A 26,376-nucleotide genomic window follows, 5' to 3' on the forward strand; every position below is an offset into this window, starting at 1 on the left:
AGGGATGGTGAGTGGCTTTTAATTGCAGCGCCAATGAATGGCCTCTGAGGCTCGCCCGCACATTTTGTTTCCAACAGCTCCACCCAGGCAGGCTGGTTTCGACACGCTCCGCTCCAGGAAGGGGACGTAAGTGAAGCTCGTCTCATGCGTCCACCTCTCAAAACTGAGGTTGACTCCTCAGCACGTGTCAGAACAGGAAGGCCTGGAGTCGGCCTGCACTCGCCCCAGGGTGCATCTGAAGCCCACCCGGGACAGGACCAGCCTGAGTGCGTGGCCCGGGGTGCTCGGAAGTGCATTAGCACCTCATGCACAGGGGTTTCAGGGCACACCAGCTGCCGGAGCCATGTTGTGTCAGACAGCTCGTCTCCATGGCGACATGGAGCCTGGCAAGCTGCGGGGAGACCCTGAGCGCCCGCCTGACCCCACAGTCTCACCAGATTTGCTCTCCATATGGATACGCTTATTCCGGGACAAAAGTGTCTTTTCCAGATTGCTGGGAACAAGCCTGCCAATGGGGGGAGGCAGGACAGGGAGGGTGGAGGGGACGCAAAGGGGGCAACTGCCCTAGGCCCTGGAGATTCAAAGGAGTCTGCAGCGGTGTTGGTGAGAGCCCTGGCCCCTTTAAATCGCCGCCGGAGCCCCGTGCAGCACGCGCTGGACGGAACGGAGAGGGAGCAGTCCAGACGGCACGGAGGGCCAGCTGCCCCAGCCCTGCCCTTCCACCCAAGGTCCTGCCCCTTTTGGGAGCATGGAGCCATCCCCCCCACTTTGCCCAAGGACCTGATAAGTCTGTCGGCTTGTCTGGCTTGGAAATAGAGCTGGAAAAACCCTCCATATCTGACCTCTCTGTCTGGAAACCCGTGCAACACGTTCAGACAGAGAGCCAGGGAGCTTCAGTTTATAACTTTGCTGGACACAATTCTTGGGTTCCTTCCTACTCCTTTCACGAGGAGTAACGGTAGTTCGGAATAGGAACCTAGTTCGAACTACCTAGTTCAAGCCCCGTGTAGCCGCGCTGCACGGGGTTCGAAGCAGCGGGGATTTAAAAATGGCGGCTCCCCACTTATGCTAATGAAGCCCGGGAAAATCAAATCCCGGGCTTCATTAGCAAGTGCGGTATGCATACATTACCCCGCTAGTTCGAACTAGCGGGGTAGTGTAGACATACCCTTACAGCTGCAATCGGGCGCTCCCCATATGTTGGCACCCTGGGCAGCTGCCCGGCTAGCCCCCCCTTAATCCCGCCCTGAGCGCATGTGACTGTTTACGCTAAAGCCATCTGCTCCACCTCCTAGTTAGCTGGGACTCTCTGAGGGACCGTTCCCAGGCCCGAAGAAGAAGGCTTTGTGTGAGTGCCTGCGCTTATTTCTTCCCTCAGCAGTGAGTGGTTAGTTCAAAGTAAGATCTGATCTGCGCCATCTTGCCCCTATAACGGTTCTAACTGTAAAGAAGTATAAATGGCAAAGCGTCCCACATGCCCACATCCATGGGGAACTGGGGGGGGCTGTGTGCAGGGCACCTTTCCCAGCCCTGTAATTTGAACCCTGGTGCTCCAACCTGCCCCTAAGGTTACCACCTTGGTTGGTAACCAGATCCCCAAGGCCCCATCCCTGCCCCACCTCTTCTCTCAAAGCTCCACCCACTTCCCTGCCTCTCCCACAAGGCCCCGCCCCTATTGCTCACTGCTTTCCTCCTTCCCTCAATCACTCACTGGATTGTCTCCCTTCCCACCCGCAGCTGCTTTGGGCAAGACCGTAGCAGGGTTCAAATAGATACATTTATGGGGGACAGGTCCATCAATGGCTGTTAGCCAGGATGGGCAGGGTTGGTGTCCTTAGCCTCTGTCAGATGCTGGGAATGGGCGACAGAAGATGGATCACTGGGCGATTCCCTGTTCTGTTCATTCCCCCTGGGGTACCCGACATTGGCCACTGTCGGCAGACAGGACACTGGACTGGACGGACCTTTGGTCTGACTCAGCAGGGCTGCTGATTTCTCCTGTTCTTATGTTCACCCACCCACTCATCCATCCACCTACCTACCCATCCTTCTGTATTTTCTGCTAGCCATAAAATCGTAGAAATTTAGTGATGGAAGAGATTTTCCAAGGTCATCGAGTGAGGTCCATTGCCCCACATGGAGGCAGCATTTGTACCTTTAGAACATCCTTGACATCATCATCCAAGGCAAGCTATTGCAGTACTCAACTCTGCTCGGAGCTAGAAAGTTTTCCCTGGGACCTTAGACTGTGTTCTGTGTAACATCAAAGTCAAAACTAAAGGACTCAAACTGACAATGTCGACATGAAACATTTGCTCTTTCTTTTCCAAAAGGATTCATTCGGACAAGAGAACTTAGACACGGTACACTGCGTGTTACTTACCCAGATCAAATCAGTGTTGAAAGAGCACGGCTAAAGTTTTGCATGTGTGGCCAGGACCTTCTTCCGTGAACTGCGTTAGAAAGGGTGATATATTTCTCAATACCTCTTCTCTTTGGGGTACTTCTCTTGTGTGCATCGTTGGCATGGAAGGTTTTGAACATTATCACCGAATCATACAACTAGAGGCTTAGAAGGGACGACAAGGGGTATCCGCTCTAAGCCTGTGACAAGATGAAGGATAATAGAAATGGCTTTCTTTCTTTCTTTCTTTCTTTCTTTCTTTCTTTCTTTCTTTCTTTCTTTCTTTCTTTCTTTCTTTCTTTCTTTCTTTCTTTCTCATCTGAGGAAGTGACTTATAGCTCACAGAAGCTTATGCTCTAATACCCCAATAAATATGTTTGTCTTTAAAGTGCCACTGCAATTCTTATTGTTTTTGCTGAAACAGACTAACACAGCGACCCCTCTGAAATCTAGTTTGAACCATAACTTTTCAACATGAGGAAAACAATTTGGGAGCATTTTGCTGTATTGGGCATTGGGAATTCCACCTTTGCTTTCCCATTCACAACAGATTGGTGCCCCCACCAGGAAATGTCCGAATGTCCCATGACATAGGAGCCTCATTTTCCAACCAGCTTTCATTTATGAGCACAAACGGCCTCTGTCTTCTCTCTCATGGCTTCTTAATGAGTTCAGACGTTTCAATATGAAATATCACACTGTTGTCACCGTGGGGGCCTTGACACAAAAGGGTGTTATGGTGGGGGCTGCAATTGGAGGAGGACTGCAGAACTGCCATCCTCACTGCTGCTTTTTGGCTGACAGCAATATTATCTTCAGAGCTGCTGTCCTGGCCAGCAGCCACTGCTCTCCAACCACCTAGCTCTGAGGGCATCGCTCCCTCCAGCAGCAGTGCTGAAGTACTGGCACATGGTATGGTATTGCCACTTGTATTTCTGTTCTTTGGCATGCAGAGCTGGGCCCTTGGCTAGCAGCCACTGCTCTCTAGCCAACCAGCTTTGAAGACAGCCATGCAGAACTAAGGGTGGCAAGACTATGACTCCCCCCAAATAACCTCCCCACAGCCTGCTTTTGGGACCTCCTCTTTGAGAATCATAGAGCACTAGAACTGGAAGGGGCCTTGAGAGGTCATCAAGTCCAGTCCCCTGCCCTTAAGGCAAGACTAAGCACTGTCTAGATCAGTGTTTCTTAACATTTTGAAGACCGAGGAACTCTAATCAATAATTTTTATGAGGAACGCCAAAGATTTTTTGTTGACCAAAAGAAAAAAAAAAAGTGGTGGTGGTGGGGGGGGGGGGGGGGGGGGGGACTTCGAGGGATTATTGAGGAAAAAAAGGGTTGGGGGAAAGTTATTGAGAAAAAAAAGTCACCTGTCCCTTTAATGGCAGCCATTTTGAATTCTGTTGTGCTCCATGGCACACCTCCAACTGCCTTGCAGCACACCAGTGTGCCGCGGAACACAGTTTAAGAAACACTGGTCTAAATCATCCCTGGCAGATGTCTATCCAACCTGCTCTAAAATATCTCCAATGATGGAGCAAAATGCAGGACAATGTAGCACTTTAAAGACTAACAAGATGGTTTATTAGGTGATGAGCTTTCATGGGCCAGACCCACTTCCTCAGATCAAAACATTCCTCAGATCAAAACAAGTGGGTCTGGCCCACGAAAGCTCATCATCTAATAAACCATCTTGTTAGTCTTTAAAGTGCTACATTGTCCTGCATTTTGCTTCAGCTACCCCAGACTAACACGGCTACATCTCTATCACTATTCCAATGATGGAGATTCCACAAGCTCCCTAAACAGTGGTCTCCCCTGTGAAATCTGTGTAAAAGTGCATAAAAGAACAGATGTGTTTTTCACAGCTGTGAATTTGGTAGGGTTGTAATGATACGTAAATGAAAAGAATATTCGCCAGACTTAGAAGATGGGAGACTCTATCTGGACAAGCAGAGACTCTCAGAACAATTTGGGGGCTGTGGTGGAAAATCACCTGATCAGGAACTCGCAAGGCTTGTGCACACAACAAGTGCCAGGGCTCTGTCGTTGTCACTATGTTTCAGTAGCACAGCAAAGCTTGAAATCTATCAGACCTCAGACTTTGGGACTTCTACGCAAGTGAAGCCCTCCCCCGCCATACCAATGCAAGACACCAGATCACAGTCCCTGAGCACCTTGGAGGGCCATTTTAAAACCAGCCTCAGAATCCAGTCTCATGCTCCTTAGCCCCATCTCACAAGCGTCAGGCTGATCTTGTGACTTTAACAGCGATCTCATGATTTCCAAAGCAGACTTGTGGCTCTCAGGCTGAGCTGATGAGTCTAATCCAAATGTCATGATATTTTAAGTCAGTCGCTTGATTCTTTTCAACCAGTTTCATTCACTTCAGGCTGATTCGTGACTTTCAAGGCAACCTCATTCTTTTTTAAACCTGCCTTGTGAATTTGCAGGCGATCTCATGCTTTTTATACCACTCACACATGTTTAATCCAACCTCAGCATATGGTCAGGCCTGACTACTATTGGCTGCTTTGGCTGGCCCCAATGCAGCGTCTCCATTCCAGTCCCACCTAGGCCAGCTCCTGGCACTGTATTCAGGCCCCTTCCCTCCCCTGTTGCTCAATGTCATGGCAAGAGGAGGAGCAGCACGGCTGGGGTGGGGGCTGGAGGGTTATTGTAGCAGGCATGACACGCTGGGAGCTCTCAGTCGAGCCCGGAGCACCTCCTCCGTACGGTGTTCCTCACCCACCGGAAAGCTTTGCAGACATTGGCGAAGACCCCGGGCCGTCCATGCAGGGCACAGACAGATGACCCCCAGGAGACCACGCCCTGCAGCCTCCCGTCGCAGACCAATGGGCCTCCTGAATCACCCTGAGGAGACAATGCCGAGTGTCAGCAACCACAGCCCCACCCCAGCGCATGCGTACAGAGCGGGGCCTGTCCACTCCTGCAGAAGGACCCACCCAGGGCCACTGCAGAGTGGTGGAGTGGCCGCCCCCTGGCCCAGAGGAGGAAATGCCCCTCCATGAGCCCCCGTGGACAGAGCCTGGACCCAACTGGTCACATGACCGGAAGTTAGGGGGTGTGGCTAGCACTATAAAAGGCCAGCCCAGGAGCTTAGTCAGACCCAGAACCAGACGCCTGCCCTGTGCTCCTGAGCTGGAAGGCAGCTGACGACCTATAGGAGGCTGAGGACTGGCTTGGATCACTGGGACCCCAGATGGACTTCGAGCCAGAGGAACTACAAGCCCTGCCAGAGGTGTCGACCCCCAATGCCCCAGAGGACCCACTATGGGAGCAGGTATGTGCCCAGGGGAAGAAGGGAAGGAGCCCAGGGACAGCCGGAAGGGGTCCGACTGAGCCAGAGCTGGGGTCAGCAGCTGATCTGCTGCTGGTAGGGCCCTTGGCTGGGATGCAGTGGAGTGGGTGGACCTGTGTCCCCCCCCCCCCCCACCTCATCCCTGGGTGGCAGTCTCCCGCTTCTGCTACTTCAGTCCAACTGCCTGCACTTGCCAGGTCTCCGCCGGAGCAATTGTTTGGGTGTCCCCATTTGAACGATTGTTTGTTTGTTGGTGGGCTGGCCCTGAACCAAGGCCTTGGGCCCCTAGACTGCAGTGACTGCTGCTTGCTGCTGCCCTGCCCCCGGGCCTAGGCCTGCTAGAGCATTGACTATGGGCTTGGCCTGAGCATCAGCCGCTGCCCCAGGTCTGGTGTGGCCCGCCCTGAGGGGGAGGTTTTAACCTAGTCACTGTTGGCTTGGTCTGATCACAGGCCCGAGCTCAAGGACTACAGGGACTCATTGGAGGGAGGGGACCCAGGGACGGGGAGAGCCCTACTTTGAGCCCTGTCGGGCTACAGCCAAACAATAGGGAGGGCTTATAGAGCAGATGTGAGGTCAGGTGCTCCGGGGCGGGGCCAGGAAGGTGGATGAAACCCAGACTGTAAAGCTTGGTGAGGCCGGAGGGCAGCCTGGCTGCTCTTAATGGGGGACAAAGTCTGTCTGGGGCAGGGGCCAAGTGACGACAGCCCTTCCATAGCAGGCTGAGGAGGATTTGGAGGTTATGGAGGTAAAGAGCATTGAGCCGTTGGAACTCTGACACACAGCACCTACCCCACACCCTTACCTGGCACGTGCCTATTCCACCCTCTTCTACTCCAGCGCACAACATGTTCCTCGTGATCCTGCCCGGGTAACTGTCCTTGCAATCGGCATGGCTGACGGTCTGGAGATCTGCGCACTGCATGATTCTGGGGAATTTCTCTAGGCAACGACAGGAAAACCAAGAGTACGTGAGCAGAGTGCAAGGTGAAAGACAGGGGCTGTGTCTAGACTGGCCAGTTTTTCCAGAAAATCAGCCGCTTTTCTGGAGAAACTTGCCAGCTGTCTACACTGGCCACTTGAATTTCTGCAAAAGCACTGACTTCCTACTGTAAGAAATCAGTGCTTTTTGCGGAAATACTATGCTGCTCCCGTTCGGGCAAAAGTCCCTTTTGCACAAAACTTTTGCGCAAAAGGGCCAGTGTAGACAGCTGAGATTTGTTTTGCGCAAAAAAGCCCCATCGCGAAAATGGCGATCGGGGCTTTTTTGCGCAAAAGCGCGTCTAGATTGGCCACAGACGCTTTTCCACAAAAAGTGCTTTCGCAGAAAAGCATCTGTGCCAATCTAGACGCTCTTTTCTGAAAATGCTTTTAACGGAAAACTTTTCCGTTAAAAGCATTTCCGGAAAATCATGCCAGTCTAGACGTAGCCTTAGTGACAGACTGAATCTAAGGCTGTGTCTAAACTACAAAGAAAAGTTGGAAAAAGATACACAAAGTGCGAACTGCAATTTGCATATTTTTTCCCGCTTTTCTTTCGAAAGAAGCTTTTCTGAAATTTGGCGTATCTACATGGCGCCAAATTTTGGAAAAACCTGACCCTTCAAGCCATCCCTTCGTCTTTGTAAAATGAGGTTGGCAGGGATGGCAAAAGAACACGTCTGTTTTTTTTTGAAATTTGTCCAAAAAAGTGGATGCGTTCCTTAGATGCTGCATTGCTTTTCTGGGATCCCGGAAAAGCACTAGAGTCTAGACGTAGCCTTTGTTAAAAAATGTAGTGAAAGACCCATGACCGATGTAAACTAACATAGATCCGTTGACCCCACTGAAGCGACAGCCGATCAACCCCAGCTGGGATCTGGTCACATTCCTTTTCCCAAAAATGAAAATTTTGATGAACAGAAAAGCTGGAAAAAACCCCTCTCGTTCCAGGGCAAACGCATCACTTCATTTAGGTCCAGTCTTTTGCGTTATACTATAATGCTGCCTTTCAACATGAAGAACATCTGTGAGGGTTAAAAATAGTTTGAAAACAAAAGGAAAGGAAGTTTCATAGAGAAGCTTTTCAAATAGAAAGAAAAATCAAGCAATTGTGGCTCAATGCTTTCCAAATGCAAATCCCTCCTTTCTATACCCCCGAGTTCCCTACTTTTGGGGGACCTGATGGAGCCCCATCCTGACACGGTGCACTGCGTTCCAGAAGAGCAACAACGGGTCGCCAGTTTGATTGTGTTCACATAGTCGTTGAGTTCAGCCGGCTCATCCAGCTCCAGAAGCATGAAGTCGTTGTCCCGAGGACGAAGGTGATACTTGGGGTGCACATAGTAGTTGCGGATTCGTCTTATTTGTTCTCTGCCTTCCTTCGCCCGGAGGTCATAGTCCCCCAGGTGTACCCGCACAGAGCTGCATGGAGAGAGGACAGCGGAAGATATTAGTGGGTCATAGTGGGCACAATGAATTGGGACAAGGAAGGATTTTGTGATGCCTCCAAGACCTCGTCAACTTAGGTCTGCACAAACTCAGTTTGACTGCAATCTTGTCCGATCTTGTTTATTTCTTGGAAAACATGTAGATTTCACAGAGATAATCAGTGTCATGAGGAACTGGTGTGAACGGGGCATACTAAAGGTCCAATTATTTGTTACTTTATATACAGGTTTAATTCTATCTTAATGCATGCATCTGGCATTTCACATGATATCATGCACTTGAGGGTTAGTCTGGTTATTTTCAAACCCAGGTCCTGCACCTAGCATGCTTTGTTCTCATGCCACATGCACACTGTATATTTTGTTTGTTTTCTCCCTGTCCGTCTCGTCTCCTTCCACACTTTTTTAGTCACTGTTTCTTGCATCAGCTTGTGCACAACTGAAATGAACCAGTTGGTAAATTCACCTTCAACTTGTGGGACATTTTGGCATTAGTAAAGCTGTGGTTTTTATCAGAAATTGTGAATTCCTCATACTTGGCTTTTGGGTAGATTACTAGATGTCCCAATATGATTGGGATTGTCCCAATATTAGGAGATTTGTTATAAATATGCAACTATATCCTGCCCTAGAAAGCAAATGCAAAAAATTGGGACATCTGCTTACTCTGCTTTTGGGACCTACTTTGCGTGGTTATTTTTACTTTCGTGTTGTCCTAGGTCATGGTTGTCATGATTATGGGGTTAGCCAGCAGCCTGGGGATTAAGGGGTTAACTACACCTAGCCAGGTGGAGTGACCAATAGGAATGTAGGTGGGACTTTTCAAACTGGGACAAAGGAATTTGGGTTTTTTCTTCTTTTCTCCCTTTTGTCTCTCTGAGAGAGCTCTCTGCAGCTACAGAGAGGGACAAGCATGTCTCTCTCTCTCCAAGACACCATTCTTCATTTTCTGTAAGTAGGGTAAAGTTTAGGTAGTCTCGTTAGGTTTTATTGTTTTAAGGATTGGGTATGGGATCTGAGATCTGGCACTGCTTACAAGATGTTTTGGCTTTTCTTTGCAACTAAGTTCTAGGCCCATGGAGTTTCTCCATGAGTATATTTTGTTACCTCCCTATCTAGTCATTATGTTGCAACAGGAATATTGTTGTAATAATAAAAAGTTCTTTCTTTTCTTTTATTAACCTGGCAGTGGTTAATAGTGTGTCCTGATTTTTATTTTAGGGGTGAGATTTCCCAAATGATCTTTCCCCTGGTTTCTTTAGCAACATTTGGGTGGTGGCAGCGGAAGTTTTATTCCCAAGATCTAGGGTTTTAAGATCTTGGGGGAAGTTTTATGCCAAAGCCTGGTAGATAAGGCTTTGGGGTACACTTGCTGGCCCCCACTTCTGCATTTATCATGCCAGAGTGGGGAAGGAGCCATGACAATGGTAGCCTGCTCATCGCAAGTTACAGCTTCGTGGGGGAGCCCTGAGAATTTACAACCACTCAATCTGGGTCAAAGAGTTTTGAATATTCCAGCCAATTCAAAAATCAGGCATCAAGAGTTTGTTTCAGTGGCAGCGAAACATTCCTGAAAATAAACTCAACGGCACTTTGAAAGAAAAAAGTTGCCTTAAATGGAAACTGAGAATGTTGACATGGGACATTGCAATATTTTAACAGATTATTTATGAGTTTTAATGAATTTTCCAAATAAACCTGTGATGGAGTGGATCAATCTGAGGTCCTCTGCCAGAGGTCCTGTGCTCCTGTCTCACCCCGCCCCAGACAAACAACAGAGAAGTCCTCCATGCAGGCTAGAGTGGAAGTAAAGGAAGCAGCCAATCAGGGACCAGGAAGGCCCAATAAAAGGAACTGGGGAACAGCGCAGCAGTCAGGGTATGTCTACACTACAGAGTTTTGTCGGAAACACAGCCGTTTTTCCGACAAAACTTGAGGAACATCCACACTGCCATTGAGTTCTTCTGCAAGAAAATCAAAAGAACAGAGGGGTGTTTCCAGCACTGGTAATCCTCATTCTACAAGGAAGAAGCCTTTTCCCAAAAGAGCTCTTTTGCAAAAAGGCGTGTGTGGACGGGGAAGAGGGACTTCTTTCGGAAGAAGAGGAAAGAGGAAAAAGCACAGGTGCCCTGGTGGCCATTCCATCTGTAGCAATCACAGCTGAAATGCGAGAGTGTCCGTTCAGTCTGGATGCTCTCTTTCGAAAAAGACGATCGCTTTTTCAATGCACTTTGGTAGTGTGGACGCTGCCTTTGGGAAGAAGTTTTTCCGGAAGATCTCTTCCAAAAAAAGCTTCTTCCAAAAGAAGCCCGCAGTCTAGACGTAGCCTCAGTTGCTCTTGAGACCTTTAAAGTGTGCAGACGAGGCAACTAGCTGGCTGAGAGAGTGGCAGCACCATAGATAGCTCTGTGTGGAGAGCTTTTTGGAGATGGCTGGACTATTCTGTAACTCTGAGATGAAGCCCTAAGGGACGGGCGAAGACGCTGCCTCCAGTGGGGGGAAGCCCTGGATGCACCCCTCTCTTCCAAGCGGGGAATGGACTCAGAATGACACTACAGAGGGCACCTAGATGGGCCCCGGTTAGCCGTGTACCCAGGCAAGGGTTTGTTGATTTGCACACAGGGTGTGTGACTCGGCTGGAGCACTAAGCGCTGAAGAGGCTAATCAGTGGGGGAAGGGGGAAGCACATGCACGTGGCTAGAGGGGGGCTTTCACAAGAGGCAAATGCCACCCCATTACCAGTGTCACACAGAGGACGAAAGGCGGGAGGGGGAGGGCAGCTTTGGTTGCAGCATCTACAGGAATTACAGAGCTCTATTGCTTTCAATGGGTGCTCCTGGAGCTTGTCACAGCCTCCCGCCCCGCTCCATCTGGGGCTCTGGGTGCTAGCTGTGGGGCTGGTGGACTTGGGACTTTCCCCCCACAAGACACACCAGGACTGAGGGCTTCAGCCCATGGATCCCTTGGATCCAACAGGGGGTTGCAGCCCCCTCCCCCATCCCAGATGAAAATCAACAATGTCAGCCTGGAGGCGAGGGAGACTATTTCCTAGAGCTTCTCTTGATTGTCTCCACTTCCTAGAGCCTCTAGGGCAGGGGTGGGCCGGATCCGGCCCCCCAAGTAGGTAGATCTGGCCAGCGGATGCCCTGCCACTCCCCTGCCCCTGGACCAATCAGGGCTGGGGGTGGGAGGAGTGTGCAAAGTCCCTCGCTCCCTGCCCCCACCCTGCAAGCACCATGCACCCCTTGCAGGGCTGGGGCAGGGGGGCGACTGACTTCGTGTGCTCCTCCCAACCCCCAGGCCCTGATTGGTCTGAGAGCGGGGGGGACACAAAGTCTCCTCTTGCCCTGCAAGGCGGCAGGTGCCTAGAGAGAACCACCAGCTGTTCTGAACAGCTGGCAGTTCTCCCTAGGTGGGTAGGAGGCCGGGGCAAAGACTTCACACGCTCTCCCACTCCCAGGCCAATCAGGGTCTGTGGGAGGGGGAGTGTGAAATGTCCTGGCCCCGCCCCTTCTGCCAGAGGCCCCGCCCCTTCCTGGACAGTTCTGGGCCACTTAAAAAATGAATGAAGTGGCTCTCCATCTAAAATTATTGCCCACTCCCGTGCTAGCAAGCTGCTACAAGAGCGGGGAGGGGGACATTTCCCTCAGCCCCCGTCTCTGCGGAGGCTGATGCTGGCATGCCAGCCCCCACGCCGGCCCAGGTACGGCTGAAGAAAGATGCTGGGAAATTGCAGAGAAGAGCCACAAAAGTGATTTGAGGCCTGGAGGAAAACGGAAGAGGATGGGGAAGGGGTTCCTGGGGTCCCCCGGCCAGCGGTGGGGGCACTAAGGGAGGAGACACTAAGGACACTAAGGACTGGGGACACTGAGGATTGGGGACATGGGTTATTTACCTGCCTCCAAAGGTGAAAGGAGGGAGGGGCGCCCTAGAGTGCAGCTCAGGTGAGAGCAGACGCAGCATCTTCATCACCTGGGGAGGATCGGCCGGGGAGGATGTAGCCAATCAGCTCTTCCCATCTGACCAATCAGCTCTCTGGTGCAATGCCCCTTGTGTGGGCTTGGTTGGTTTTCAGCTGTTTTGCTGCATGATGGCGGTTGGTCTCTGGCTCTGACTGTGGGCAGGCGAGCCGGTGTCCAGGGACAGGGAGCTAGGCTGGGGGGATGTGTGTTTGTGTGTGTCAGGGAGCTAGGCTGAGGGGGATGTGTGTGTGTGTGTGAGGCATTGGGACACAAACAGTTTCTCAGCTGGCTGTAGGGGCTGGGAAGAAACAGCTTGGGTGGCGGCAGGGGTTGGGGCTGGGGGTAAGCTGGGTGGGCAGCTAAGCAGGTTTAGTGTCTGGCAACCATCTTGGGCATGAAGACTGCAAAATCCCAACTTCCCTCTCCCCCGAGACCCTCCCAAACCCACCCTGTAGCTCACGCGCGCTCTCCCGGTCTGGCCCGCGGCCTCACTGGATTACAGTTTAACTCTTCGGGAGCCACCCGACAGAAAACCAAGAAACCCAAAGTGCCCCCCCTGCACACGTTACCCAGACAGCACAAGAGGTGGAGCTTGGCAAACTACCCTTCTGAATGCAGCCCCTTTGTGCACCTCACAGCCCACCCCCTTCCCTGACTCCAGAGCGCCTCCACTCCCCCACTCCCTCCCCTGGGCCCCCCCTCCCATCTTCCCAGAATTCTCCCCACTCCCCCTCTTGCTCTGGCCCCCCGCACTCCACCCCATACTTACATTTCTTATAGGTACTGTCATATTACAGCCCCCCCAAGCCCATCTCTCCACAATGGGGGGGGGGGGGAGTGTTTTGACAGGACAGTACCTGTAAGAAATTTAAGTTTCTTTACCCCTGCACTCATCATCCTCTCTCCCTCCATCCCAGCACTGACTTACCTGACCCGTTTGCTGCAGTGTGCGGCAGTTAGCACCCACTTCGGGTGTATCAGGCTCCCCCCACAGTAGATACGGCCTCTCCTCACGAGAGCCGCCTGGTAGAGCCGGGAGCCGACAGAGCAGTTGGCTCCCCCGACAAGCCGGTTTATGTATAAGTCTGAGCCTGCAATGGAGAGATGCAAGCGTCAGCTGCCAGCTGGGTGGGGGCGGAGTCAGCATTAGTCATGTCCACACGGGTTGGTGTGTGGCAAGACGATCACGAGCCTCTGTGCGCATGCAGCTGTGTAATCAGAGAATCCTCGCATCCCAGGGCAGGAAGAGACTGCAGGAGACCTCGAGTCCAGCCCTCTGCCCAAAGCAGGGCCAACCCCAACTCAATCAAGCACTAGGATGCAGCAGGTGAACTATTTCCAGGCGGGATAAGGACGCACTAATGCCACTGGGAAAACCTTGAATTCCAGTCACCCGGGTGCCAGAGAGAGGAATTTCAGCTGGGACAGCGGCAGAGGAGGGTCCTAGGATGAAGAGCGGAAAGAAGGGCCCCTGGTACAAGGGGCGATGGAAAGAGCGCCACGGTTTCCCCTGAAGAGAAGGCCGAAACAGGATCTGATCATGCTCGCCAAATGCAGCGGGAGGTTGGGGGACGCACCACAGGGAGGGAGAGGGCAAACGTGGAAATGTGGCAGAGGGAGCCAGGGGAAGTGGGTAAACTGGGGCTGAGAATCAGAGGGAAGTTGTAGAACAGGAGCGGGGGTGGGGGAACACCCTCCTCAATTCTCAGCGAGAGCTTGATACATTGTGACAACAGGGTTGGGGAGCCATTTCAGATTTCGGTGCAGGAGGTGACCTCTGCATGCCGTGATGGCAGGGGGGGGGGAGGGAAGAGAGTGAGAGCATGAGGGGGCGGACTGAGGATAGCAGCTGCAGCAGTGTTACTGAGCATGCTCAGCACAAACCAACGTATTAGTCTCTTATCAGAAAGGGACATTTTGATTTGTTTTTATTTTGTAAATAATTTTCATTCACTTTATAACAGAATTCACATCATATTAGTACTGATGCTCTACAAAACTTGTATATCCGTGGTGTCCCACTATAGTGGCTACTGATATAGCAAATTAGCCATGCTCAATCGACCAAATAGCCACATGTGGCTAGTGGCTAGCGTGCTGGACATGACAGTACACTTTATATTAGAAAGTTTTTCTCTGTTTGTCTGTTTAATCAAAAACTTCTCCTAAACAATACGAGCCAGGCCCACCACATTCAGTATACATCTCCCTCTTATAACTTAAAGCAACATAGGGGTTTGGTTGTGCCAGGAAAGCAGGATGTGCCTCGAATTCTTCTCTTAAAGCCAAACAGAAAAGAGACAACCACTGAGTACAGTCCTCAAAATTGACCAAACTGAGCAAAAGTTGAAAAAGAGTGAACTAAGATGCATCAGAAAAATAGGATGATCCTAGAACATTACAGAAAAGAGAGAAAATATAGAAATGTAGACTTGTGCTCTGTTTTGGCCCTTCTAAATCAATGTTTAAGATTTTAAATCTAGAAGAAAATGTTATTGGAACCCAGACTGACTATGGCCCTTTTTTATTAAAACAGAGCAAATGATAAGGATATATAGGGACAAAGAAAAAATAGACTTGATGGAATTCCTATTTAAAGAAAAATACCAAGAAAAATGGACAGAAAAGTTGTAACAATCCTTTTTTAAGAAATACAAAATAAAAATTGACTTTATAAAAACTGTATTTTTACAAAAGCAATCATTTAAATAAAGCATGTAGATTTTCCTTTAACCCCCCCTCCCCCCAAAAAAAACCTTGATTGAGTTAAGGACCCAAGAATGATAAGTAAATTGGCCAGTTTTATACAAGCTTTAAATGAAAACACATTGAACTCTCAGTGAAGCAGGTCTACTCTTTCCCAAACAAATAGTAAGAAATATCAAAATTCTTTCTATTGTGTTCTAATTCAGGAAGAAAACCCCTTGTGAAATCATGGCTCCCTGCCTACTCCACAAGCAATGGAGACTAATCAGAGACGAGGCATGAATATGTTAATTCCCTTTTGAAATCTGTCCAATCGATGATGGGATGGCCAAACATTTCCCACTTCCCGGCCAGCAACTTGTCTTAAGCAACATCTCTGAGACACTCCTGTAGGCTCTGTGGTGAAACTGCTGAACCATCCGACCCTGCCCAACGTTGGCTTCTCGCCGGGCTCTTCCCTACCTGCTGCTGCCCTGGCGACCAGCATGGCGAGGACCAGCAGCTGCATGGCGGCCATGGCGATGGATACAGTCGGCTTTGTCACTGGTTTACTGCTGGGAGAGAGCGACAGGGAATCGTTGTCTGGGGGTGTCTTCGGGTGGGTGGACGGTCTCCTGTGTACGGTGTTCGATTAGGATTCAGGAAAGGCTGGTTTAAGTGCCTGTTCTTCCTCATACTCCCACAATCATGCAATTTCTCTACGCCTCAGCTACCCTGCCTGTACCCAGAGGGCGATAGCAGAGCCACACATGGATAAACACACTGGGATCGTGTGGTGGCAAGGGAGCCCGGTCTCCCCCGACTCAGCTCCATCATCCACTTCCACCTGGTCCCTGGCTCCCCCAGGGGCATGTTCCATAGAAAGAGCTGATCTGCTGTGGGGGTGACTAAAAATTAAACCACTTGGAAAAGATCTCCATGAGCTGCTCTGAGCCCCCCCCCGCCAGTTCTCTTTCTAGATTGTCCCCCCAGCAACAGAACAGGGCAAAACTCCCATTCTTAGCTTATTAAAAGAAAGTTTAATAACTCTAAGGTGCTATCAGCCCCTCCTAACCTCCACTGTATTCATCCCCACAACAGGACAGATGGGGAAACTGAGGCACAGAGTGCCTAAGCAATTGACCCATGTTCTACAGGAAGAGAGCAGCAGCCAGCAATTAGAAGCCACGTCTCCCTACTACCAGCCAAGCAGCTGAATGGCCAAACCATCCCTCTTTCCTGAACCCCCCCGTTCTCCCATAATCCCCCAGTAACAGAGCAGAGCCCCAGTTATATCCTGTTGACACACCAGTACTTTGCTATTCCCCCTGCTAGCCCAGAATTATCCCCAAAATAGCAGGATGCACCAAGCCACATCCCCAAATCACCCAGCCACCATACCTCTGACCCCCAGCCATTCGGAGCAGGGGGGCTGGACTGGCCCTGGGTCACCTGTAGCTCCTGGCACGGGGCCCACGGGAGCGGAAGAGACACCAGCAGTTGTGACTTGGAAAAAGGGAAGGAATCTCTGGTAGGATGGGCCACTTTATATTCTGGGACATGGGCTGTCCCTGTGAGTCACTGTGGTGACTGGATTGAAGCAGGTAACCAACGTTTTAGCCACCGGGCGCCTCCCTCCACCCTCAGACACCTGGCTGCCGCCTTTGTTCTCATCTCTGTCCTGTGCTGGGGGACCTGGCAGGAAATAGCCCCTGGAACGGCACCTTCTCCACCACCAAATGTGCCTCCTGCCCTGCTCCGGAGTGCAGCCGCCGCCTTCTCTTCCTGGTGCCCTGACCCGGCACGACTGTGGGTGTCGATCTGTGACCTCGCCACCAAGTTTGCTGCCTCTGATCTCCCGTAACCAGGCCCTGCCTCCGGAGCCTAGAAAGGCCAGTCGCTCCCCATCCACCCGCTCTCCTGAGCATGTGTGAATTGCGATTTCCAGAGATTTATAAGCTGAGGAAAGGCAGGTGGATTTCCATGCCAAGAGCAAAAGGCACCTTCCTGCCCCAGGGCTCTTCCCTGGTGAAAGTTCAAGTCCCAGCTGCCAAGGCTTTTGAGTAGGGGTGGGAAATAATTTTTTGCCGGGGGCCACTTTGAAAATTTTTAAAGTGGCCCTGGGCCACCCAGGAAGGGGGCGGGGCACCGAGAGGAAGGGGCGGGGCACCGAGTGGAAGGGGCAGGGCCAATATATTTCTGGGTTCCCCACCCCCAGATAATGGTTGGTCTGGGGGTGAGGGAGGCCTTTGCCCCCACCCTACGTTCCCCCAAGGTGCCCATGCCCCTGGCGTGGGAGGAGACTTCCCTTGTTCCCCTGCCCTTAGGCCAATTAAGGCCTGGGGGAGGGGGCGCACACAAAGCCTCCTCCGCTCTCTCCCCACCCCTGCAAGCAACTCACGGTGCTTCAAAGAGGCACGTGCTCCTGGCAGGTGGGAGGAGGCTTTGCGGGCTCCCTCTCCCCCAGGCCAGTTAGGGACTGGGGGGGGGGGAGCGCGCGAAGCTTCCTCCTGCCCTGCCAGGAACACGAGGCTCTTTGAAGTGCTGCTCGCAGGATGGGGCCAGAGCGGAGAAGGCTTTGCGTGTTCCCCCATCCCCAGGCCTTAATTGGCCTGGGGGTGGAGGAGCAGCAGGGCCTCCGTGGGCCAGATCTATCCACTTGGTGGGCTGGATGTGGCCCGCAGAGGCCCTTTTGCACACCCCTGCTTTCGAGTCTTTCAACAAACGACTGGAAAATGGGTTGGACCTTGCCAAAATGACAGAGCTTCCTGGGTAGCGCGTCCGGCTCCCGTAGGCAACTCGGTCACATCAACGTCTCAAGCTCCAGCTTCGAAATAATGAGGCTCCCCCGCGATCCACGGCTCATCCCTCGCGGCCATAACGCCCTGCTAATTCTCAGCTGCGGCTGCTCCATCTGGGCCAGTTCCTCCCCCTCTCTGGTGCCCCCTCCCTGCCCTACTGCATTTGGAGAGAACAAGGAGATCCCATCTCGGCCGTCCTAGCGCGCCCCTTCCATCTCCACGTGTTCCCCGGTCATCCTACTGCCCCCCTCTGCTGCTGCCCTGTTGGGATTCCTCTCTCTGCACGAGGGTGACGGGGCCTCACGGTTTTCCCAGGGCATGAACGGGTCCCCGTCCCTGCTGCCTGGTGCAGCCTCGGATCACCTTGCGCCTTTTTATGGCTGCATGCGAGAGGTGCCTCGTGGTCCTCCTGCCACCAGCCAATCCGCAGGGATGTGACTGATGCTAGCCCCACCCCCTTCCCCGCTCATGGCTGACATGCGCCTCTCTCCATTGCATCCTCATTGGCAGAGGGAGATGAAGAACGAGTCCTCGGGGGGAAGCCCTGCGGCGTTGGCTTGCGGCCCTACCAAGCGGCTCTCCTCAGGAACGGCCGCAGCTTCTGTGGTGGAAGCCTGGTGCGCCCGAAGTGGGTACTAACTGCCGTGCACTGCAGAATTGACATCGGGTAAGTCAGCATGGGGGATGCCTGGGAATTGCTTACGTCCTCAGTTCTTATCTTCTCCCGTGGTGTCCCCCATCCATACCCACGTCTCCCTCTGCCCCCCAACCCAGCCCCAGCCACCTCTTTTGTTTTCCAGTCCTCAAATCATGGAAATCCCTGGAAAATTTGAAACTCTTTAATCCAGACGTGACTGGTTTCCATTTTCAGTGCTCCTGTAGATAGGTTCAACTTGGCATGAGCAAGCCACAGTGACCCAGGACAGAAGGAAATAAACATAACTGTATTAAATGGATTCCAAAAATAGAGTGAGTTAATAGAATGTGGAAAATTGGGGCACTTTTTTTCAGGGACAGATAGTCGCTTGCATAAGACAAAACCTGTAATACTGGGACAATACTGATGTTATTGGGATGTCTGGTCAACCTCCCCAGAAGCCAAGGAGAAAGAATTCATGATTTTTGGTGAAAACTGCGGCTTAAATAACACCAGAACGTCCCACAACTTCCAGACAAGGTTACCAAATGGTTCATTTCCACTGTGTAGAACCAGGTGCTAGAAACAATAGCATCAGCAACAATGGCAAAGAATGCATGGAAGGAGCCTGCCCAGACAGGGAGAAACCGAGCGAAGTATACGCCCACGCGTGGCAGGAGACTGAAGAGCGATTCGGACAGGAATTGGACATAACGTGCACGATATCACGTGAAAGGCACGGATCAGCTGCACGCTTTGTAACGGCCACGTCTACGTGACTCTGACCTGCGCTGTGGAGTCTTGATGTGTGCCAAGAAAAAACAGATCAGATGAGGTTGGAGTCAAATCGAGCTCTTGGAGAACTACGCTGACGTTATTGGCCCAATTCTAGCTGGGTGCCCACTATGAAATGTGAATAGCCTTCCACTATGCTGGTCTTTTGTCCTCTCGCCCTGCAGCTCAGTGCGGGTCTGGCTGGGGGTCTATGATCTACTAGTGAAGGATGACACAGAACAGATTTGAAGAATTTACAGCCACCCCATGAACGCCGGGTATAACCTCCCCGTCTTGACTATGACTTTATGCTTGTGGAGTTGCCCACTCAGCTCAAGAACTTTGTGAAAACAATCGGCCTGGCGAACTGTTGCCTTGGTCCTGAAACACGATGCAGAGACTCAGGATGGGGCATCACCCTGTCTCCCCAAAGGATGCCGGGGCACAGAGGGGAGGGGACAAGTTCGGGTTCTTCTTGGGGAGAGGGTGGAAGCTCCTCTAGGAGATTTTGGTAATGGGCTCTCCAGGCTCTTTGGCTTCTCTGGAGGAATCTTTTCAACTGAAACAAGTTCTGGTTCAAGAATACCCCCAAACAAATGGTCCCACATATTTGGGGCGATTTCATTCATTTCAGAAAAATTATTCTGAAAAAAAAAGTCATTTAAAAACTCTGAGACACAGCAGCTTGATGGGGTTTTTTTTAGTCAAAATGTTTCCTTTTGAAATGTCCTTTCCTTTTGTTTTAAAAACAAATTCAAAACATTACAGTTGTGCTTCAAATCCAGAGAACATATTACAGTATCACCCAGAATGCTAGATCCTTTTGAAACTATTCATTTGCCATGAAATAGGGGTTTTCTCTGGATTTTTTGTTCGTCAAGAATTTCCTTGTTTGGAAAATGAATGAGGCCAGCTCCCAGTTCCCTTGTGGAGTGGCAGGTAAAGTAACCCGGCCCTCGAGCCCCCCAAAATTCTTCTTCCCATTGCCAACCCCCTGCCCAGACTCCTGCTCCTTTGCCACACCCTCACACCCCTGCCCTGACTCCTGCACCTCCCCCCACACCCTCAGCCCCTTCCCTGACTCCTGCACCTCCCCCACACCCTCAGCCCCTTCCCTGACTCCTGCACCTCCCCCACACCCTCAGCCCCCTGCCCTGACTCCTGCACCTCCCCCCACACCCTCACCCCCCTGCCCTGACTCCTGCACCTCCCCCCACACCCTCACCCCTGTGCCCTAACCCTTGCACAGAGGCATAGCGAGGGAGGGACAGAGGAGGCAGTTGTCCCCAGGCACCATGTAGGGTTGCCAGATGGTTGAAACAAAAATACCGCCCCCCCCAAAAAAAACCCCCACCAGGGAAACACTCTGTTGAAGAAAAAAAAAGGGGGGGGGAGACCAAAGTTGTTGAGAAAAAAAGAGTTATTGAGCAAACAAATAAATACATACATAAAATAAAACAGCATGTCCCCTTTAAGAGTTAGTGCTGGGATAGGAACAGGGGAGCGGTTGAGCACTAAGACCCAGGGGAGTCATTGCTTCTCAGTCTTTTTGCAGGTAGTCATTTTGTGTCAGCAGCCTTGCGGAACCAGGTGAGCATGGGGTCTGGGGGTGTTGGGACCGAGGGGGAGGGGTGGGTTCAGGAGGGGGGAGGCCAGGCGCTGAGTGTTTGTAGGGTTGCCAGGTGCCCGGCATTTTTGCTTCCTGGCCAGGGGAAAAATCAGAAAATACCCGACATTTTAGGTGTCTGGTATTCTCTGAATTTTTTTTACCAGACAGGAGGCAAAAATACCGGACTGTCTGGGTGAATACCGGACACCTGGCAACCCTAGGGCTAGGGGTGTGAGAAACACTGCTCTAAACCAATCCTTTTGGCCTCCCTGTTTCCTTTCTCCTTTGGCGAGTTGGGGAGGTAGCAGTTTTGGTAAACATCGAGCAGGCACTGTGTGCACATGTCTGATAGATCTCAGCTGGTGCTGGATAATCAGAGCCTCCATTCTAAAGGAGCTGGCACTACTGAAGTGATCGATCCCCCCACGTTTTGTTGTAGATTTTCCAGAGAAAAAGCTGGTGTTTTCTACAGGTCACCCACATCCCCCAGTCCTAGCAGAGACTTGGGATTTACATGCCTTTCTCAACTAAAAGTCTGATACGTGTTTGGATGTTGTGATTGTGAACATCTGTCCAGGCAGTCTGACAAAGGCAGGGCTGGCCTTGAATATTGATATCTGTGGCTTCAGTTGAATGGCTTGTGTGAAATTTGGAAGAGGTCTCAGAGAGATCTCTCTCTGGGTCTACACTACAGCACTAATTCGAACTAACTTAATTCGAATTAGTTAATTCGAACTAAGCTAATTCGAACTAGTGCATTTTGCTAATTCGAACTAGCATGTTCACATTGAGTGGACCCTGAACTGAGGTTAAGGCTGGCCGGAAGCAGTGCCGGCAGGGCATCAGGTTAGGACTTAGAGCGTGGAGCTGCTGTCTCAGGCTAGCTGAGGGCTGTGCTTAAAGGGACCCGACCTCCACCCCGGACAGACAGTTCTCAGGGGTTCCCCGCTCGCTTGTCTAACTCGATGAGGGACAGCAAAGCAGTCCTGGCTTGGAGTGCTGTGAGTGCCCACACTCGGCACGTCACAGCACTCGGCCATCAGCCCAGCTGCACTTGCCGCAGGCTGCCATCCGGGGGCGGAGGGGTGTCAATCAGGAGGCTGCAGGAGAGCTTCCACCCCGAGAAGCCCACAGAGCCAACCCAGTCCTCCCCATCGGGGGCTCTTACCCCATTCCTCCCTCACCTCCTTCCACTTATCCCTCCCTAGCCCCCCTTCCTGATGTACAAAATAAAGGACACGTGTTCAAAAATAGAAACTCTCTTTATTGAACAAAACTTGGGGAGACTGGGAAAAGGAGGTGGGAGAGGAGAAGAGAGAGGGTGGGAGAGGGGAGGGCAACTAAAATGATCAGGGGTTTGGAACAGGTACCATATGAATAGAGGCTAAAGAGACTGGGACTTCTCAGCTTAGAAAAGAGGAGACTGAGGGGGGATATGATAGAGGTCTATAAAAGCATGAGTGGTGTGGAGAGGGTGCATAAAGAAAAGTTCTTCATTGGTTCCCATAATAGAAGGACTAAAGGACACCAAATGAAATGAATGGGTAGCAGGCTTCAAACTAATACCAGAAAGTTCTTCTTCACAAAGCAAATAGTCCACCTATGGAACTCCTTGCTGCAGGAGGCTGTGAAGGCTAGAACTTTAACAGAGTTTAAAGAGAAGTGAGATAAATTCATGGAGGTTGGGTCCATGGAGTGGTATTAGCCAGGGTGTAGGAATGGTGTCCCTGGCCTCTGTTTGTGGAAGGCTGGAGAGGGATGGCACGAGACAAATGGCTTGGTCATTGTTTCGGTCCATCCCCTCCAGGGTCCCTAGGGTTGGCCGCTGTCGGCAGACAGGCTACTGGGCTAGATGGACCTTTGGTCTGACCCAGTACGGCCGTTCTAAGCTCAGGGCTCAGGGTCGGGGGTCTCAGTGGACCACCTTGATTTTCATGCACACCTGCTCCTGGGTGGCCAGGCTGGCAGCTCTCCTGCCCTAGACGGCCACTTTCCTGTGCCTAGTGTGGACGTCGTGGATGAGGTCCACGATCTCCGCACTAGACCAGGCGGGTGCCCGCCTCTTGTGGACCCGGGCAGGCTCCCGGGAGCCACCAGCCTGGTCCCAGGAAGAGGCGGAGGGCTGGGTGGCAGCGGGTAGCTGGTTCGTGCCTTGCCAGGTGCAGGGTCTGCTGGCTGGGTGCTGGCAGGCTTGCACCTGGCACGGGCACCGTAGCCAGCCCGTGCCCCTTTAAGGGCTCCGGGGCCGGGAGAGGGGCAGATGAGTTTCCCTGGTGGTGCCCAGAGTGGCCACCAGGGAAAGCTGGGGAGGGCTAGCCCTTAATTCAAACTGCTTAATTCGAACTAGGCGTTAGTCCTCGTAGAATGAGGTTTACCTAGTTCGAATTAAGCGCTCCGCTAGTTCGAATTAAGTTTGAACTAGCGGAGCGCTAGTGTAGCGCCTATCAAAGTTAATTCGAACTAACGGCTGTTAGTTCGAATTAACTTTGTAGTGTAGACATACCCTCCTTTACATAAGGATAGAATCTCACAGCAGCCTGAAGTAAAAAGTCCTAGTGGCAGACAGAAAGCCATGCTTGCAGTGTAACCACAGCCTTAGGCTATTTATTGCTTGAAGTACCTTCAAGAAAATGAGGGCAATTCATGTGTTGTGTGTTAGTTTTATTCAAAAGTTTTTCTGAATGTTATTTTAACAGGTAAATTAATCTCTTCTATTCATAACTATGATTTAGTTTATCGCTGTGTGATAGTATGAAAAACAACTAAGTTAACTAGATAAGTAACTAGGCAGTTAGGAAGCATTACAGATTGCTTACAATAAATTTGATATACTCAAAATCTTTTGACCTTCTCTGCACTAAAGCTACGAGTTACTCATTTGCTATAACAGTGGTTTTAAATGCTTGATTGAAATATAGTGATGAAATTCATATTTAGGTGCTGTAACATTTATTTCCCTTGTGTTTTATAAAACTTACATATTTTAAGCATTTGACATTTTTTATGTGAAAGACATGAACCTAATGAGACCGGGATATGAACAACTTAAAGAGAAGAAATTATTTAACAGAATGTAAACCACAAAAACTATCATTTATATTTGTCTATAGTTACGATCTACTAACCAATCTGTTAGGTGATCCCAGTATCAGTAGATAGTAGTAGTATTTGTTCTTTTTTTTAACATTCTTATTTTTTGCTGACTTAGAAATAAATAACAGATACGTAATAACAAATGATTGGGGGCTGCAAATTTTGCCTTTGCCTCCGAGCGCATAACACCCTTGCTATGCCTCTGCTCCTGCAGCCCTGTTATGCTCATAAAAAGCACACGGGATCTTTTTCTGAGGGAAAAGGCAATATGCCGTGTTTATTGCAGCATAGAAATCAGCATATGCATCCATTCATACACACACACAGAGCTCCAATCTCACACAGACTGGTTCTGCAGATGGTGTCACAGCTACCACTCTTACTGGGGCTCATGCCAGCCCAGTGACCAATTAGGCGGGGCGGGAGGAAGGAGCCTGGTTCTGGTGATCGTGAGGTGGTGCTCTGACGTATTGCAGGACTGATTGCAGGACCAAACCCACAGCTTCATGGCTACTCACCCTGCTTGTAAGTTCCAACTTCAGTCTGTGGGTTTTACAATGTCAAGCTGGAGTCACCTAATTGTTAATTGATGTTTACGTGGAGTCTGGTTCTATTGTCATGTTCCATCAGATTCTGGGAGGGACTGCACCTGCTTTACCTCGTTCACCATTTCGTTCACACGCCTTTGCTCTAGAGTCCTCAATTCTGCCCTTCTTCCGCCACCCTAAATTTGACCAACGCCTGAGTTCACCCCTCCTTGTTAACGAGTCTGACCATCTGGTTCCGGCCTCGTGTGTCTCACCCATTCCTCTCTCACTCACCAGAGTTCATTTCAGAGAAAGCGATTTCTCGTACAAAGGAACAGGCAGGATTACTCTATAAACAATTTCTTGCTAATTTATAATACCTAATACAGTGGTTCTCAAACTTTTTGGCCTGTGGCCCATTTGGCTGAATGCAAACCTTTCTACAGACCTCCAGCTGCTAATGGAAACTTGCCGTTAATTATATAATTACACCTGAGCCATTTTGCTAGTGCTGCAGTGAGGGAGAATGGTTTAATTAACCAGTAGGAAAGGAAATATTAATCAGAATTATTAAACAGGTCAAGTGCTTTAACTTTCTCATGTTGGTTTGCCAAATTTCATTTTAAAGACAGTAAAATATTAATTTATGTCTAACACCAAAAGTTTCAACATTGTCTTTATTTATGGCAGGGGGTGGGGAACCTTTTTTGGGCCAGGGGCTACTGACCCACAGAAAAATCAGCTGGGGGAAAAAAAAAAAAAAAAAAAAAAGAAGCAAAGAAAACACCTCCAAAACTCCCCAACCCTCACTGATGTGGCCCTCAACTGACACCTTATTTCAATGGTGCTTCAGCCCCATGGAGCGGGGGGAGGGACAGGGAGGACTGAAGCTCAGGGCTTCTCATAGGCCAAATTTACTCATTTGGGGTTCCGGGGTTAGTGGACTTTGTGGACCGCCCCAGGCTCTGGGGAAATCACTATGTGGGACAAGGCTACCAGTGAGTGGAATAGGGATGGGGGTGCAGGATCTGAGTGGGTGGTGGGATTCAGTAGGTAGTGAGGGTGCGAGGTCTTGGTGGAAGACAGTGTGTGGGAGCAGGCTGGGAGTAAGGTGTCTGGCCAGAGGGGAGGGTGCAGGATCAGGGTGAGGGTAGAGTGTCTGGTCGCGGGGGGAGGGTGCAGGAACGGGCTGGGGCTGTAGGGTCTCTTGGGGTGGGGACGGGAGGGTTTGGGCATGAAGGGGTGGGGGTGTGCTTACTTACTTCACACCCTGTGCAGCTCCCAGGCATTGACCCAGGTGCAGCGTCTCACTGCTCCCATTGGCTGGATTCTGGCCAATGGGAGCAGTGTGGAAAGACTCCAGGCAGCAGGTCCATGTGCAGCTGTTCCCACAGCCAGGGGAGCAGCAACTTGTGGAACTGCTTCTGTCTCCGCTTATTCCCAGCGAGGCAGACTCAGTGAAGAGGCTCAGGGCTTCCTCCTCCCCCCTGGAGGAAGCCAGCACTGGCGCTACAACCTTGGCGGGGGGGAGGGGCGAGGAGAGGTTGGAGTGACAGCTCGGGCTCCCTGTTGCGGCGGGGGGAAGGGAGTGGGGCTGAGCTCAAGCCACAGATCACCTGCAAGACGTTCGCAGAGCCCAGCTTGAGAACCACTGCTCCAGGGGCCCCTTTTAGTGCTTCCCAGAGGGTTTCTAGCTCCACCTGGGGCTCTGTCTTTACAGAATCTCAGCCCTGGGTTGGGGCTGTATCCCCAGGCGTCCTCCTTGGAGCCACTTGTCACGACTCACAGGTGGTGCCCACACTTGGCCCCTCGGCTCCTGGGCGGAACCCCCCTCTCCAGTGCGGCAGCCCCTTCTCGGGGAGCCCACTCCTCTCCCACGGCAGTGAGACAGCCCTTCCTCAGGGGTCCACTCCAGTGTGGTGACCCTGTCTTGGGGTGCCCACTCTCACCTGGGGGGTCCGCTCCTCTGCCTCCAGGACGGTGCCTCTTAGGGCCTTCAGCTGCCTGCCTCTGCCGTGAGCCCCCTCGGGGGGTCCACTCCCTCTGGACCCCCGGGGCCTCCACTCCCAGAAGGAACGGTGCCCCCCTGTTCTCCAGACCAGAGCAACACTCAGCCAGCACAAAACAGGAGGA

The 26,376-nt window shown here is 51.3% G+C and overlaps 1 protein-coding gene across 1 annotated transcript in view; it reads right to left on the bottom strand.

The window, feature by feature from the left end:
• Positions 1-4,040: 4,040 nt before the first annotated feature.
• LOC102447103 (uncharacterized) overlaps positions 4,041-26,376 on the bottom strand; it is a 36,274-nt gene continuing 13,938 nt past the window's right edge. Inside the window, exons 7-13 of the mRNA XM_089772734.1 lie at positions 18,786-18,868; positions 18,173-18,252; positions 15,286-15,437; positions 13,046-13,208; positions 7,876-8,129; positions 6,532-6,668; positions 4,041-5,278 (exon numbers count right to left, since the gene is read on the bottom strand). Of these exons, the coding sequence (XP_089628860.1) occupies positions 5,111-5,278; positions 6,532-6,668; positions 7,876-8,129; positions 13,046-13,208; positions 15,286-15,437; positions 18,173-18,252; positions 18,786-18,868 (1,037 nt within the window). The 3' untranslated portion in view covers positions 4,041-5,110. The remainder of the gene's footprint in view (positions 5,279-6,531; positions 6,669-7,875; positions 8,130-13,045; positions 13,209-15,285; positions 15,438-18,172; positions 18,253-18,785; positions 18,869-26,376) is intronic.

Source organism: Pelodiscus sinensis, chromosome 22 (genome assembly GCF_052426305.1).
Source record: "Pelodiscus sinensis isolate ZL-2025 chromosome 22, ASM5242630v1, whole genome shotgun sequence".
NCBI lineage: Eukaryota > Metazoa > Chordata > Testudines > Trionychidae > Pelodiscus > Pelodiscus sinensis.